Below are 13,880 nucleotides of genomic sequence, written 5' to 3'. Positions count from 1 at the left end.
AACAATGAAAATGTGTTCTACGGTTATCGATAAGAGCCAGCCAATAGAATCAATAGGATCAAGGCTCCATGGTCATACGCGTACTTGTGATTCTAGTGTTCGCGCACTGTCCAACCGTTGGAAGGACAAGTAGTTTTGTAAAACCGAGCATACACTCGGAGAGTGCCGGAAGCTCCGCTGGTGCCAGCTAAGGCGCTCGTACGGGTGGGGAATCTTTGCGACCTCCAGCAAAAGGCAATCCTGACATCTCTTTTGTGGTCATCGATTCCAAAGCCTCGCCTGGAGGGTTCGAGGCAGTTGGCGACTTCAAAGACGCAGCTGGCTGGTGGACGTGATTGACTACCTGGAGAAAAGTGCAATGAATGCCTAATATAATAGCCAAAAGCATTGTCAAAATAGAAGTCCTAAGGTAAGCTTGAAGATAATGGAGGGTCAGGAGAAAAGGACTCGTTCATTAAGCGCTGCACCCCTGTTGTGAGCAGCCTCAAATGGTGGCGCTCTTGGCTCAGCTCTTCTTGCAGTCAGCGGACCGCTTAGAGGCTTCAATGGCTGACCAGAACCTGGGTATGCTTGATATGCCGCAAGAACTCCTGTCTTTGGCTCCAGCTAAAAAAAGAACGTGGCGCTTCTTGGTGGTGACGACGCCCAGCCTTCAGTCACCGAAAAGGGACCCATGACATTTCTCAAAGGCAATGGCTTTTACGGAAGGGGGTCCATCAGAACTAGAAATTCTCGAAGCGGGATGTTTCAGCCTTATCAGCTGAGCCTCAACGTTAATAAAGGTTCGGCCTTGCTCGACACTCCCCTTTCCTCTTTCTCCCTTCGTACAAAATGTCACTTGCTATCTTATAAGCATCATGTCGTCCGCGAAAGACCACAACCCCAATCTGCGCCGGCTACGAAACCGACCCGTCTGTATAATCTGCGGTCGACCTGCAGAAGCAGAGGAAATCGCGAAAGCCCTAGGGATCTCCGAAAATCGGCTGCCAGGTGACGAGGTCGAGAAGGTTAACGACGGGCATACATTCTACCTAGGTTCTTTCAAGCTCCAGGAAGGAGAGCTTGAATACTATGTAACGAGCAGTTTACGACAGGGAATTCAATCTTTTACCGTCAATGCGAGTGTCCTGTTCAGCATCTTACTTCCGCGGTTCGTTGTGCATGCAGGTGTCTGCGCCGGATTTAATGATCCTGACGGAAAATTGAAGTGAGCCGTTCCAGAGTTAGTGATGAAATAATACTAACCTTACAGGTTGCAACTCAAAAATGTCGTATTCGGGGAGGCGGCAATTAACTACGAGGAGGGTAAATGGGAAAACGTGCCCACGAAAGGGCTGCTCTTCAGGCCAGATTACAACCGCGTGAGTGCTTCTGCAGGCGATATGCAAGCATTCGCTGAGTCGCGCGGCCGACCACAATATCACTACGGAGAGTACATATCTGGTTCTGCAGTTCGAACCGATGCTGGCGTTGTATTTGAGAAGGTCCGCAGCGGAGTCAGTTTTACGTGCATTCGATCGTTGTAAACATCCACTGACTACCTCATAGATGCAACGCAACGCCATTGCACTGGATATGGAAGCAAGTGCTTTTATCCAGCTGTGTGAACATTTTGGGAATGACTACGCAAAGTGTCTTGGTGTTGTCAAGGGCATATCTGATTTCGGGAATTCTGAGAAAGGCAAAGATGAAAATGCTTACAGTGAAGCGCTTAAAAATACGGCACTGGCACTGCAAGAGTGGATTACACACAGAATTCCGGTCGTTAACTGGGAAGTCGACGAGAGTACGTCAGCAATGAATCCATTATTCTCGAGCACTCCATCGACCTCTAACACAATTCTTAGACCAGGAGCCTGGGGCCAAGATTGTCCCAGGTTACTACAAAAATTTTGTGAGCAGAGTCCTAGACAACTTCTGCCAGGGTTGGGCGGTCACGCTGAAGAACGACACTTCCGTTGTGGTAAATATTTCCAGTCACTGTTTTCTACAGAACTACGACTGATCGAGAACAGATCCCTCGAAACGAGATTAAAGGGTTCAAGACTGTACTTCCCAAAGGCCGTCAACCAGCATTCGTCAGCGAAATGGGAAATATAATGGCGATAACGCATCAATATGGCATTCGCGAGGTAGCTATTGGAGGAGTATGTACATGTCCAATCCCTCGTCGTTTCAAGATTAAGTAGGTTAACACACTGTTAGAACCAAGGCAGCCGCTACCTCTACTACAAAGCCGGCTACTTAATGGACTGGTCGCGTTGCTGCAACAGCCTTACACAATACGATGATGGAGTGTATCAAGTCGAAGTCTTCGAGCGGGTGCTGCGTAAAAATCATTACTATGCTACTGAGCACGAGGGTCCTGCGAAGGCCACCATCTGTACTTGGGAAGATACAGAGACATGGCTGAAAGACGTTGCTGCGAAGGAACAGGTAGAGGAGGAGGAGATGGCCGGGGAGAAGATGAAAAAGGAAAAGGCAAAAGGTTCCGGGAAGAAAAATGCCACTAACCACTCAACGCCTCCCCAACTTCCTCGATTGTTTACCACAAAGGTAAATAGGATAGCACAAGAACCGAAAGCAGGAAAAGAAAAGGTAACGGTCGAATCGCCAAGATCCCCCAACACTTTCCCAGCTTTGCCCAAAGTAGGGCAAAACTCCCCAGGCCACAGTCGAAAATCAAAGACTGGACCCGTCCCCCTAAGGAAGAGGATATCCCTCCCGCAGATGCTTCAATTGTTCCATAGGAAGATCCCCCCTACGCCGCTCATCAAGAATGAAGATTGACCTTGTCAGCGCTGGTTTTGTAGGTTCTTTGTGACGGAGTTTATGGCAATGTATATGTGATGGCACTATGATATGACTCGGGTCGGTCGGGTTTTTATGTAGAGAATGGACTATGTAATCTAGATTCTACTATATATCGCAATCACTTCAGTTCTCCTCGCTCCTTATCACCCCGCTTCAGTGCTTCCTCTTTCGCGAGTTCATTGATCCACGCCGCTAGCCTCCACCCCGCATTCGATACGAGCTCCTCAAGAGCCGGGATAGCCTCTATGTAATACTTGCCCGACAGCTCCTTCCTCTTCACACCATCCACTCCGCCCCTTAACACTGTCCGACAAACCCAGGCATTTGCTTCTCTCGCCCACCCCACAACCAACCTCTCCGCATTATTTTGTAGGCCCAGAAACTCATCAGCAGTATTGACCAGCCGCTGCGCCATCCACACGGTGGTGTTGGGGTCCTCCAGCTCCATGTTATAAAGCTGCCCCGCCCACGTAATAGCAGCGGCGCGCTCGTCTGCCTCGGTGCTGTTCGTCCTGCTCTGGGGAATCAGCACGTCCCACACAAAATGCAGATTCGTGTCCCTGCCCTCCCAGAGGACAGATATGTCATTCCCGCCTCGCAGCAGGCCCTCGGCATGCAGAGGACAATGCAGGTCCCCGATTAAATGCAGCAGGAACTTCAACGCCATGTTCCTCTCTCCGTGCTCTAACCGCTCGTCGTTCACTCTTCCCGTCATGTTCGCAATCGCTGCAATGATGCACGTGCGATTCGGCTGGCAGTCTCGCCCATAGGAGACGCTGCATGAGTGCGGGGGTTCATCACGGGCATCGACGAAGTGCCAGCTGCTGGTGTAGCGGCCTTGGGGGAGGAACTTGTAGGTGTCCGCCCATATGGCGGCGTCCGAGAGTGTTTCAGAGCCAAGAAGGGAGTGGATGTAGAGGGATGCAGAGGGGGTGAAGTGTTTTTGGGCCAGAAGAGCGATGGTGCGGTGAGCGAGGTTACCCCATGCTAAAGAGAGAGGGAGGAGAGAAAGGAGGGATAATAGGAGTTTCATTAAAGCTACCTATCCCTATATTTGCTTGGGGTTACGAGGGATAGTTGCTTAACACGCATGTGTGGCTATGCAAGTAGGTCAGGTCTTTCAGAATTGTATAACAATATTTATCGGGGATTGTCTTGAAATCATGAAATATGAAATGTCAGCCTAGCCAAGCGGTGAGATGGTGGATTCAGGGGAGCGTGCGGCAATATCCCAGTCCATCTCGTCACCCCAAATGCAGGGAAGCGGTTCAGCCGCCAAGGCTAGTTGAGACCTTTTCGACTCAGCCACCAGCGCCTTCGCTTCGTCTAGAATGCAGTCGTATTACAGTGCCCCCACGGGATTTCCCGGAGAAGGGGTTGGGCCAAGGCTGCAATATTTGGGGATGGCTGGGTGAGCAAAGCCGTTCCTCCTGAACTGTGCCGCTTTTGGCCTTTTGACCGAGCGTATGCAGTTTTCTGGCTGCTTTGTTGGATAAAGATGCCATGATTAGAGGAGCTCTACGATTTCAAGCATCTTATTTCTTTCGAGTAGCAGCAAAGGAAACGGCTGTGAGCCTTACGATCTCAAGCTTAGAAACATCAAGAGCAATGGCAGCGCCAAACAAGAAGAGAGCCGCGAGCATCACGGACATATCCTGGACGGACCAAAGACTAGGAAAAAGACAACATCTCCCGAAGACGTGCGAATGGATCCTACGAGAACCTATTTACAAAGCATGGAAGGATTGGGAAGATACTTCGTCGCCCATTCTATGGATCCATGGACCGCCAGGCTGCGGAAAGTCATACCTCGCCCAGTATATCGTCAAAGATCTGAAGGCGGCCGAAGATGAGTCCGCTGTGCTGAGCCACTTCTGCGATGCAAGCTCGACTCCTGCTTCAGTCCTGCGATCAGTCCTGGCGCAACTGCTCCTTCATCCTCGTGCTGAAAGGGACCTCAAAGAGCAAATTACGGAAACTGTCGAGCAACTTTCACCGGACTCCCATTCTGCGCCTTTGGATCCTACGTACCGGTTATGGGATAAGGTTATAAAAATCGTAGAAGGCGCTCCTCCAATAACACTGGTCATCGACGGCTTAGACGAACTACCCAGCAAGTATCTGTTACCAGCAGAATTTGACTTCCCATCTCGCCTTATGGAGCTCACCGCAGTTATGGCTGGATACATAAGACTGCTCGTTCTTAGCCGGACTGAGGCGAGCATTCGAAATGCCTTCAAGGACTCTCGCGAAATCCAGATCACTCCAAGTAGAGTTCGAGATGATGCGGAGATTTTTATTTCCTCGGAGGTCTCTAAGCATGCTAATCTGGTTCCCCTCAAGGACAAGATCGTGGATGCCCTTCTCTCCCAGTCCGAAGGTATCTTCCTGTGGGCTGCCCTGGCTGTCAAGACTCTCGCTCAAGAACCGACCGGAAAATTCCTGGAGAAACTGGAGAACCTCCCAGCCTCTCTCGATGACTTGTACGCTAGCATTTTCGAACATCAATCGGCCGAACTTGGCGATGGGGAGATTTTACTGCGTGACAGTATTCTCCGACTGATGCTCTTTGCGGTGCGGCCGTTGCGAGTCATCGAGATCGCGAACGCCCTGTCGGTAGAATCAAATGTATTCATACCCGACTTAGAGGCAAAATCCATTGAAGTGTGCGGCTCCCTTGTCAAGATTGGCGACGGCATCTTGAGGCCAATGCATCATTCTCTTCGCGATTTCCTACTCGGCGAACACTCTGCGTTGCAACGCATTGTTGGTATCAAACCAAGTATTGGGAATCTCTTCATCTCAAAAACTCTATTACATTACCTTGCCCACTCGAAGTTCGGAAGGATCTCCGAGCCATTAGATAGCGACAACTTCCACTCAACTCATCCTCTCGCTGAATATGCGACGCTTTACTGGGCCTATCACGCATCTCAGGCTGTATCAGATCCGAGCTTACAAGCGCAGATTCGGTCTTTCTTTAACCAGGACAACGCGAAAGAATGGGCCGATAGACTACTCCCGCTCTTTCTTCACCGCTCGGTCTTGCCTGTCCCGCCAAGGCCCTTCAACACTGCTCGCTTCTTCCACCTGTTTTCTCTCAAATCGCAAATAGTGAACTACTTTGATTCAAAGCAAAAGACCGAGGTCGATGAGCAAATCTCTAACTATCTACGCTCAACTTACGAAGAAATCCTCGAGAGCGCACGCACACAAGACGGCTCAGAGAGTCTGTCAGTCTTGAAGCGCCTTCTCGATCTCGCAGAAGTGTACAGCTGGCTTCCAAGCCACCAGAAACATGTCCCTACCGTCCTCGAAGAAGCCCTCCGAATATCCTCGCAGCTTTCATCCCCAGAAGCCCAGGATCTCGCCGTCGCCGCGCACCAAGCGCTCGCGGACGAGCACAAGCGCAACGGCAAGTACGAGGACGCGCAGAAGCTCCTGGACAAACTGCTCTATCTAGCGCACGACCGCATCCCCCCGAACGACCCTAAGATGATGTTCGCGCTGGACAGCCTAGGCTGGGCGTGCATGCGCCGCGGCCAACTCGAACCGGCCGCGAAGCACCTCCAGGACGCGCTGGACATTGCGACCGAGCGCTACGGGTCGCACTCGCCCATGACGTTGCGCTCCAAAGTCACGCTGGCCGAAGTCCTCGGCAAGCTCGGGCGCGGTGAGGACGCCGAAGCCCTCTGCGCCTCGCTGAAAGAGCAGCTGCGGCGGCACCGCGAGAACAGCGTCGCTCTTCCGAAGGACTCGATTTCGCACCTTAATACGCTTGCTGCCATTTACATGCAGGAGGGGAAGTACGACGAGGCGAAGGAGATGTACAAGGTGGTTGTGGAGGATCGGAGGAAGCTGTTTGGTGAGGAGCATCGGTTGACGCTGTGGGCGGAGATGCAGTGGGGGATTGCGATGGATAAGGGTGGGGATACGGAGGCAGCGAGGGAGACTTTTGAGAGTTTGGTTACGAGGCAGGAGAAGGTGCTAGGATCAGGCCATCCGGACGTTAAGGAGGTGAAAGGGAGGTTAGGGCTGAGTTGACGCGGCAAAGCAAGCTGGTGAGAGATCCTATTTTGGTAGCTGGAGACGAGGTATTGCAATGGAGGCCACTAATTTTAGTGAGGAGCAGGTGTTGGCAACGTCTATTATTCCCTCACCTTATATATATCTAAGTATTGCTCGGTCTTCTATTTTAGAAAGAAACATTCTGGCTAGATAAGGCTTACTTTATAACTATAACGATCAGTGAATTTGCATAAGCCATCTATATAGTAAGACACATTTCGGTTAGGCATGATTAACTTTTACGTCCTACAAGCAGTAATAAAAACCCGGCGAGTACTTACCTAAGCCCCCGTGGGTATGTAGTGGGATAAACAATGGTCTTCAAACACGAGCTCTTTGGGGCATCACACGCTCCATGGAGGAGAGGGCAATGTTGTTGTTGAGTACGTACATGTAGTTCACTGGTATTGTCCGGCTCTGGTTGATTGAAATAGTATAACATATGGATTACGAAGACATTGCTTTAAAACTTGGACCACTACAAGGTCCGCGGCTGGATTGGGAAGGTGGTTTAAGTTCGAGGCAACAGGTTCGAAACTCAGTTGACGCCCGCGGCCGAGAACGGGCCACTATTTTCCGTTGATAGCCCTTTTATTTTGCTCTACCTATATAAGAGCTGACTGCCTTCCCTCCAGGACCATTCTCTTTTCATCCCTCTTTGGACCACTCTCCCCACACCACCCACTCTCTGCGTCACCAATATGGCGAGCCCCACTCACAAGGTGCTTCAGTTCTCCCCAGCGAAGCTCAACAAGATGCTTCAGTCCTCCCCAGCGAAGCTCACGAATCTCACGCCTCCCATACCCTCTACTCCAATCCGAAAGAAGCAGCCTTTGCCGGAAAAGAAATGCCTCCCATCTACAACTGTTCTATCTAAACAGCACACCAGCACTGCAACCGATAGCGGCCCTCCAGAAGGTGACTAGAGAGCTTTTCCCACGGTCCACGCCATAGAACTAAGTCAGCCATACCTAATCGTTCGGTTTGTGGAGTTGCCCCCTTCTCCATGGCCCTTTACTATTAGTGGTCTTCCTTTACGCTTTACCGATAGTGAACACGGAGGATATTTCAACCCAGGAGTGCTTGGAAGAGGGAAGGAGGAGCTGCAAACAATTGATTTGAGGTGGGGGGACTGTACTCGCTCTAGGGCTCAAAGCCCCTGAGGAGGGAGAGACTGACTACATCCATCACACCTGGAATATCTTTGAGAACGGGAGTGAGCCGATTGATGGCAGCTGTGGTCCGATTTTTGACAAACAGGGAATGGTTGTAGCGTTATTCCGATTCAAGATCAGAGGAGATCAGGGATGCCTAGCAGTTTCTGCCATGGAGTTACGGCGATTCGGTTATAAGATTTGCTGTGTTGAACAGCAATTCTAGTCATGGATTCATCCAATTTCTTCACAGGGAATGGTTGTGGGGTTATTCCGATTCAAAATGGGAGGAACCTTCGTAAGAAGGTCTAGTACACGGTTCGGATTTTTGCTAGGACTTTGTATGAGAAATTCAAGGTTTCGCGGTACACTTTGTAGCAAGAACCACGAACTGGATTTTTATAATTTTAGCAGCGTTGCATTCACCTTAGGGTACCTCGATGGCTAATTCTAAATGCAGGCGTTGTGTGGTTATTAAAATATGTATAAAGTTGGTGTCTTTTGCCAAGTACAAAAAACAGGGGTTCTTTAGTACACTTATAGCAAGAACCACTGATCCGATTTTAATAATTTAAGTATCATTAGATTCGCCTCGCACAGCTCTAGGGCACCTCGTTGGCTGATATTAAATGCAAGTGTTAGTTGGTTGTGGATATAGGGTGCTCTTAAGCTTCATATAAAAATGAATGCGGAGCGCCAGCCGTGTACCAGACGACTTTTGCGAGGTAGCTGATTCAGCAGCCTCTCAAAGTCGTCTGGTCACGAGGTAATTCCAAGAAGGCCGCGGAGGGGTTAAGTGCGGGCCTAGGGAGAGACTACTCAGGGCGTGGTCAGCCTGGTTCAGGGCTGCTCACCCCTAGCTCAGGCTAAAGCAGCGACGACCCAGTCCAAAGACGGAAATTGGATTTTGTGAGGTTACTTTTCACTGGAGATTATAGAAGAAAGGTCAGGCAGCAAATATCAGTAATCATTGATGCCGAGCAACTTTCCAAGCAACTGGTGCAGAGTTTTGGGTGTTATCCGTCTGCCGTCTTTCGTATAAAATCCCACTTCTCCCGTGTCCTAAGACGCTAACGTCTTCTTAGGAATGGCTCACCTCCACCACACCCCGCTTAGGCGTTTCTGCCTGAGGGCTAACGTATCAAGTCTCATGATCTCGCGTTGTCGCGTTGGCGTTTGATGCGTGAATGAGTCAGTTTCTGATGGTGCAGCTTGGTCATAAGACAAGAAATACGGATATAATTGAATATAAAAGTGTATAAGCCAGCACTTTTGATGATCTCGAAATCATCATATGTACTGAACATTCACTAACTCGATACTCCTAATCAATACTGCACAGCTTATATAAAGTCCGATCACGCGTCTTTCACCTCAAAATCAGCGTCAAAATGCCTCGCTACATCCTCTTCATCAACGCCAATGCCGACAGCGAGGCCGGAAAGATGCCCTCAACCGAGATGCTCGAAGCTATGACTACCTTCAACGAGTCCCTCTCGAAAGCCGGCATCCTGCTAGCAGCCGAAGGGCTACACGCCTCGCGCTACGACGGTGCCCGCGTTGTCTTCACCTCCGACCCCGAAACCAACCCGCCTGCGGTCGTCAAGGGACCATTCCCCAACCCGACGCAGCTAGTCGCGGGATATTGGATCATCCGGGCTAAGGATGCCGAGGAGGCGATTGGTTGGGTCAAGAAATGCCCAATTCGCGAGGACGGGGTTGTGGTGGAGATTAGGCGGATTGCAGACATGGAGGACTTCGGAGAGCAATTCACGCCGGAGCTGAGAGAGAGAGAAACCGTTTTGAGGAAGGAAGCGGAGGAGAGGAGCTAGAAGGCTTAACAACCACACTAGTTGCAGGCTGACGGGATTTTGGATGGTTTCGGGCGATTGGAGATGCAATGATGTCATTGTCTTCCGTCAAAACTGCGGGCGCTTCAGAGGATCCAGGTGTCAGAAGTCGACATAGTCACCCATGTCACCTCCTGCATCCATGGCTCCTGCAAAATCGGCTCCTTCTCCTTCAATCTCGAGCTCTTGATCATATACAAAGTCTTGCTGGTCGTCCATGTTATAGTTGTTTGACTGATCCTCAAAAATGTCAGTATTTTGTTCGACTGATATAATCTGGTCAGTGGTGAGATTTTGGTCCACGCTAGTGTCTTGACTTTCGTCAATGAAGGTGTCTTGGCTTTGGTCAATATAGATTTCCTGTCCTTGATAGGTGTAAGGCCCTTGGCTAGCCTGGGTGCTCACGTATGCATTCTCCTGAAGCCCAGTGTTCGAGTTCGAAACAGTGATTGATGACCGGTGGGCCTGCTGGTTCGTATTTTGATATCGCTGTTGTTCGGTCTGGTATTGCTGTGGCATATTCTGATTACGCCGCTGTCCAATGATCCTTTGTCCGGAGACCCTCCGTCCAGAGCTGACAAGCTGGGACGGACGCGCTCCATCTGTATTCCGACATTCAACAGTGCGCCTCAACTTAGATGGACCACCAAGTCCCGTCTCGACACGTAGAGCAGCAGCTAGCTCTAACTCTTTCCTCTGTCTCTCGCTCTGCTCCCACGCCTGTTGCTCTTGCCAAGTCCGCTGTGGAGGCTCCTCTTGGCAATCGGCACCATAATATTCGACCGTGCCATCATCATACTCAACCACATACTCGCCATCATATCCCTCATCTACTTCCTCCAGTATCAATTCTTGGCCCTGAGGCCCACCTTGCCTAATGGTAACTTCCTGCCTGTCACGCCCACTCACTTCTCTGGCAGCCTTTCGCCACGTTCTCTTGACCTGTCGATTTGCGACGGCGATACCAGTCCCTTTGGCAAAATTCTGTAGACGCTTGTTATGTTTCATCGCCTTCACGGTGCTTCTGACGCCTTGTCCAGCGATATGCGCAGCGATCTTCGTGTTTCGCACAATGCCGCCCTCGGAAGGATCAATGAGATTGATTGTTGCCTCTGCCGCTGTCTGAATAGTCACTTGCGACGCGCTCGGTGGCGCTGCCCCTGCTGTCGGAGTCGACCCACGAGGCTTGATAGTGACAAGATTAGCTTTGGCTGCAATTTGTGCCGGCCTAGCCACAGGCCCAGATCCTGACGGCCGGATCAGGGCGGTACTAGTAGGGCCAGCCGAGATGGGAGTAGTTGTCTGCCTACCGCCATCGGGCCTGCGCACGGGCGGTTGCTCTCCTGGACGGTACCAGGAGGATAGCTGCAGCCCGTCGTGTACGAAGAATGATTTGCCGTCTGGGTCTTTCGCCTCTCGCCAGCCCGCCGGTAGGCCCGCGGGGATGGTGCGAGATAACTGTCCTGTCAGAGCGTTCTCGTAGTAAATCTTTCCCTCCGGATCTTTTTTCAGCTGCCATCCTGCGGGGAGCTTGCAGATAGCCGTCATAGGCTGCATGTATGTCTTGTACCCAGTTTGCCGATGCTCATACCAAAGCCTCTTCGATGAATTTCTCCGAACAACCCACTTCTGCTGCGGAAGCTGAGAGTCCGGCAAAATGGAGTCTGAATTTGAGGCGTAAAAAGAGAGGTTGTGACTATGGCTGGTTCGGGAAGCCCCAGTTGCGTAGCATGTAAGGCAGAGACTACGTATCACACTTGGTTCATTTGCCGAACTGCAGATGAGGCACCAGATTGTTGGGTGGGGCATTGAAATTGCTGTAGGGATGCTCAGATTTTAATATCAGAGGAATAGAGAACGGCGAGCTCACCTTCTTTGCAAGTTTCACAAAACGAAAAGTATGAAGGTGAAGATGCTGTATCGTTTGTAGCCTTATTCAGGGATTTTTCGTGAGGAAGATATGGTGGACTCGCTATGCTGGTTGGTGAGGTTATGTTGGTGCCGGTGGGAGAAATAGTTTTGCTCATGGTGCTACTTCTTCTGCTTGAAAGCGAAGTGGCGGAACTCGTGGTGTCCGTTCGAGTAAGATCTGGCGCCTGGGATGTATTCGCTGAAGGCATATGATCTGTATCGGCAATTAGCCTACCAGAGATTCCGGTCGTATAGGCATTGTCCACTTCTGATATGGGGTTAGATGCCAATATAGGGACATGGTCTAGGCTATTCCTATTAGGGATGGATATTGAGGATTCTGTAACTAGTCCTACTTGAGGAACACTCGCCGAGCCAGTTGGTACTCTTGCACATTTCTGTGATGGATTCTGTCTGAGAACAAGTCCGGATGTAGTCCTTGGTACCGCTTTCCGTGCTACTTTTGAAGTGGGTATCGCTCCAGTGGGCGCCACCGCCGCTTCAGATGCTCCTGACATGCTCGTAGGTTTCTAGATGATGATTCATTAGTCAGGTTGCTGGTAAGACGAAGCACAAATTGTGTCAATCGGAAGTCCGTGCACCGATTGTAAGAAAAGAAGGACTCGTGTGAAGATTGATCTATGAAGAAAAAGAGGCTATATGTAACCGACTACCGACACTGCGCTGAGACACAAGATCACCGCTTGGAAGGCTCCAAGACGGCGTCAACGCCACCCAATATATTGGTTGCAGATCAATATTGGTGGCAGATTACCGTTCCCATTTCAGCTATCTATTACCCCATTACTTCTACCTTCTTCGTGTATATATAGAGCCTCTAGAGCTACATTTACAATCAAGTCGTTTATTTAATTCTTCGCACTGCAAAGCTTATAGTTATAAGCCCGGATCGCACCACCTACTAACCAATTAATCTACTACCTTATTTAAGAAGTTACTACTTCTACTACCTTTGCAGTGTCTTGAGCTTCTTTACCTACTAAACAAACGGACGATTAACCCCAGTTGATGATCGTACGTATCTAACCGACGAACGAACTGATAAATTAAATTAAAAGTTTGAAACGTTAAAATAAGGTTTTTGCTAAGACGCTAATTGGACCCTGCCTGACCTGTTAAATCCTAAAAATGATAACCATGAGCGAATTGAAAGTTAACCTTATCCTTAACCAGCCATCTACTTGGATATAGTGGTTCTTTATCATCTAAGATACTGCCAAAACTAACGAGGTATGGGAGTATATTAACCCATCTAAAAAAGATAAGTGTTTAAAGCTAGTATAACCAAGTCGTCCTATACTAAGGGATATACTACCTACGGCTATATTGATAGTAAAGCTAGACCTAAGTTAGCTTACCGTATATAACTAGCTCTATGCTAAATATAAAGACGATCTTTGTATATATGAGAAGCAAAAACGGGCTATAAACGATATTAGTAACTATATTGTTCGCACTATATTGGTAGCCTACCTTCTACTTATTAACGACCTTAACACGGTATACGAACGGCTTTAAGCACTTAAGACTGTACTAGCCCCTACTACCTTAGGTTAAAAATAAGACGTCCTTAATTAGTATATGGCTTTAAAAGTCTATAATAAAAAGCAGAGTATTAATAAATGGTTAAATAACTGGCGGAATGTTTATAAGCTTATAGAGTAATTAAAGCTACCAAATATATAAGGATTTAGGCCACACTATGACTTTGTTTAAGCTATTAAATCTATTTCTTCTAGTTTTATAGGAGCACTAGAAGTAGACCTTATTAGGAAAGAACGGAAGGATAAAGCTGCCCCATCTATTATTGATTTAATTAAAGAATTTAAGGAGCACTACCGTATGCAGCAAGCAGCATCCTCTACTACCCCTGCCAATAACTCTACTTTTATAACCCTAGGCAATTCTAATTTAGATTCCAATAGCAATTCTAATTTAGATTTAAAATGGAATAAGGAATATATATACGGCTTTAAACATTAATTTAGTAGCTACTACTATGTTGTTAAGCAGAAGCGCCCTTAAGGATAAAAACTAAACCTAAATATCTAAAAGAAAGTAG

At 49.0% G+C, this 13,880-nt stretch overlaps 6 protein-coding genes across 6 annotated transcripts; 4 read left to right on the top strand and 2 right to left on the bottom strand.

Annotated features, from left to right (window-relative positions):
• Window positions 1–611: 611 nt before the first annotated feature.
• K441DRAFT_84341 (uncharacterized protein) lies at window positions 612–2,861 on the top strand. The gene is made up of 6 exons (XM_067654488.1): window positions 612–1,207; window positions 1,253–1,496; window positions 1,549–1,786; window positions 1,848–1,963; window positions 2,016–2,147; window positions 2,206–2,861. The coding sequence occupies exons 1-6, from the start codon at window positions 858–860 to the stop codon at window positions 2,788–2,790; spliced, it is 1,665 nt and encodes a 554-aa protein (XP_067504554.1). The 5' UTR covers window positions 612–857; the 3' UTR covers window positions 2,791–2,861.
• A 71-nt stretch (window positions 2,862–2,932) lies between these two features.
• Window positions 2,933–3,996, bottom strand: K441DRAFT_705256 (phospholipase C/P1 nuclease; the record flags this gene model as incomplete). Its single annotated transcript, XM_067653580.1, has 2 exons — window positions 3,236–3,996; window positions 2,933–3,169 (listed from the first exon to the last, which is right to left on the bottom strand). Exons 1-2 carry the CDS (start codon window positions 3,845–3,847, stop codon window positions 2,933–2,935), a joined length of 849 nt encoding a protein of 282 aa, XP_067504553.1. The 5' UTR covers window positions 3,848–3,996.
• A 426-nt stretch (window positions 3,997–4,422) lies between these two features.
• On the top strand, window positions 4,423–6,858 carry K441DRAFT_686819 (NACHT and ankyrin domain protein; the record flags this gene model as incomplete). Its single annotated transcript, XM_067652027.1, has 1 exon — window positions 4,423–6,858. The coding sequence occupies one exon, from the start codon at window positions 4,423–4,425 to the stop codon at window positions 6,856–6,858; it is 2,436 nt and encodes an 811-aa protein (XP_067504552.1).
• A 725-nt stretch (window positions 6,859–7,583) lies between these two features.
• K441DRAFT_676962 (uncharacterized protein) lies at window positions 7,584–8,262 on the top strand (the record flags this gene model as incomplete). The annotated part of the gene is made up of 2 exons (XM_067651014.1): window positions 7,584–7,800; window positions 8,030–8,262. 2 exons carry the CDS (start codon window positions 7,584–7,586, stop codon window positions 8,260–8,262), a joined length of 450 nt encoding a protein of 149 aa, XP_067504551.1.
• A 956-nt stretch (window positions 8,263–9,218) lies between these two features.
• On the top strand, window positions 9,219–10,318 carry K441DRAFT_659006 (YCII-related protein). The gene has a single exon (XM_067648453.1). It carries the CDS (start codon window positions 9,428–9,430, stop codon window positions 9,866–9,868), a length of 441 nt encoding a protein of 146 aa, XP_067504550.1. The 5' UTR covers window positions 9,219–9,427; the 3' UTR covers window positions 9,869–10,318.
• Window positions 10,319–10,408: 90 nt separating this feature from the next.
• K441DRAFT_695983 (uncharacterized protein) lies at window positions 10,409–11,913 on the bottom strand (the record flags this gene model as incomplete). Its single annotated transcript, XM_067652851.1, has 3 exons — window positions 10,409–10,543; window positions 10,575–11,703; window positions 11,757–11,913. 3 exons carry the CDS (start codon window positions 11,911–11,913, stop codon window positions 10,516–10,518), a joined length of 1,314 nt encoding a protein of 437 aa, XP_067504549.1. The 3' UTR covers window positions 10,409–10,515.
• Between the last annotated feature and the right edge of the window lie 1,967 nt (window positions 11,914–13,880).

This window comes from Cenococcum geophilum, assembly GCF_001692895.1.
Source record: "Cenococcum geophilum 1.58 unplaced genomic scaffold K441scaffold_18, whole genome shotgun sequence".
Taxonomy (NCBI): domain Eukaryota; kingdom Fungi; phylum Ascomycota; class Dothideomycetes; order Gloniales; family Gloniaceae; genus Cenococcum; species Cenococcum geophilum.
The sequence above is the reverse complement of the archived record's forward strand: the minus strand, read 5'-3'. Positions and strand labels throughout refer to the sequence as shown.

Bases quoted from the DNA above. Each gene is read 5' to 3' on its own strand.
- K441DRAFT_84341 (XM_067654488.1), top strand. From the start codon at position 858: ATGTCGTCCGCGAAAGACCACAACCCCAATCTGCGCCGGCTACGAAAC. The intron at 1,208-1,252 runs GTGAGCCGTTCC...CTAACCTTACAG, and splicing joins GATCCTGACGGAAAATTGAA to GTTGCAACTCAAAAATGTCG. The intron at 1,787-1,847 runs GTACGTCAGCAA...CACAATTCTTAG, and splicing joins TAACTGGGAAGTCGACGAGA to ACCAGGAGCCTGGGGCCAAG.
- K441DRAFT_659006 (XM_067648453.1), top strand. From the start codon at position 9,428: ATGCCTCGCTACATCCTCTTCATCAACGCCAATGCCGACAGCGAGGCC.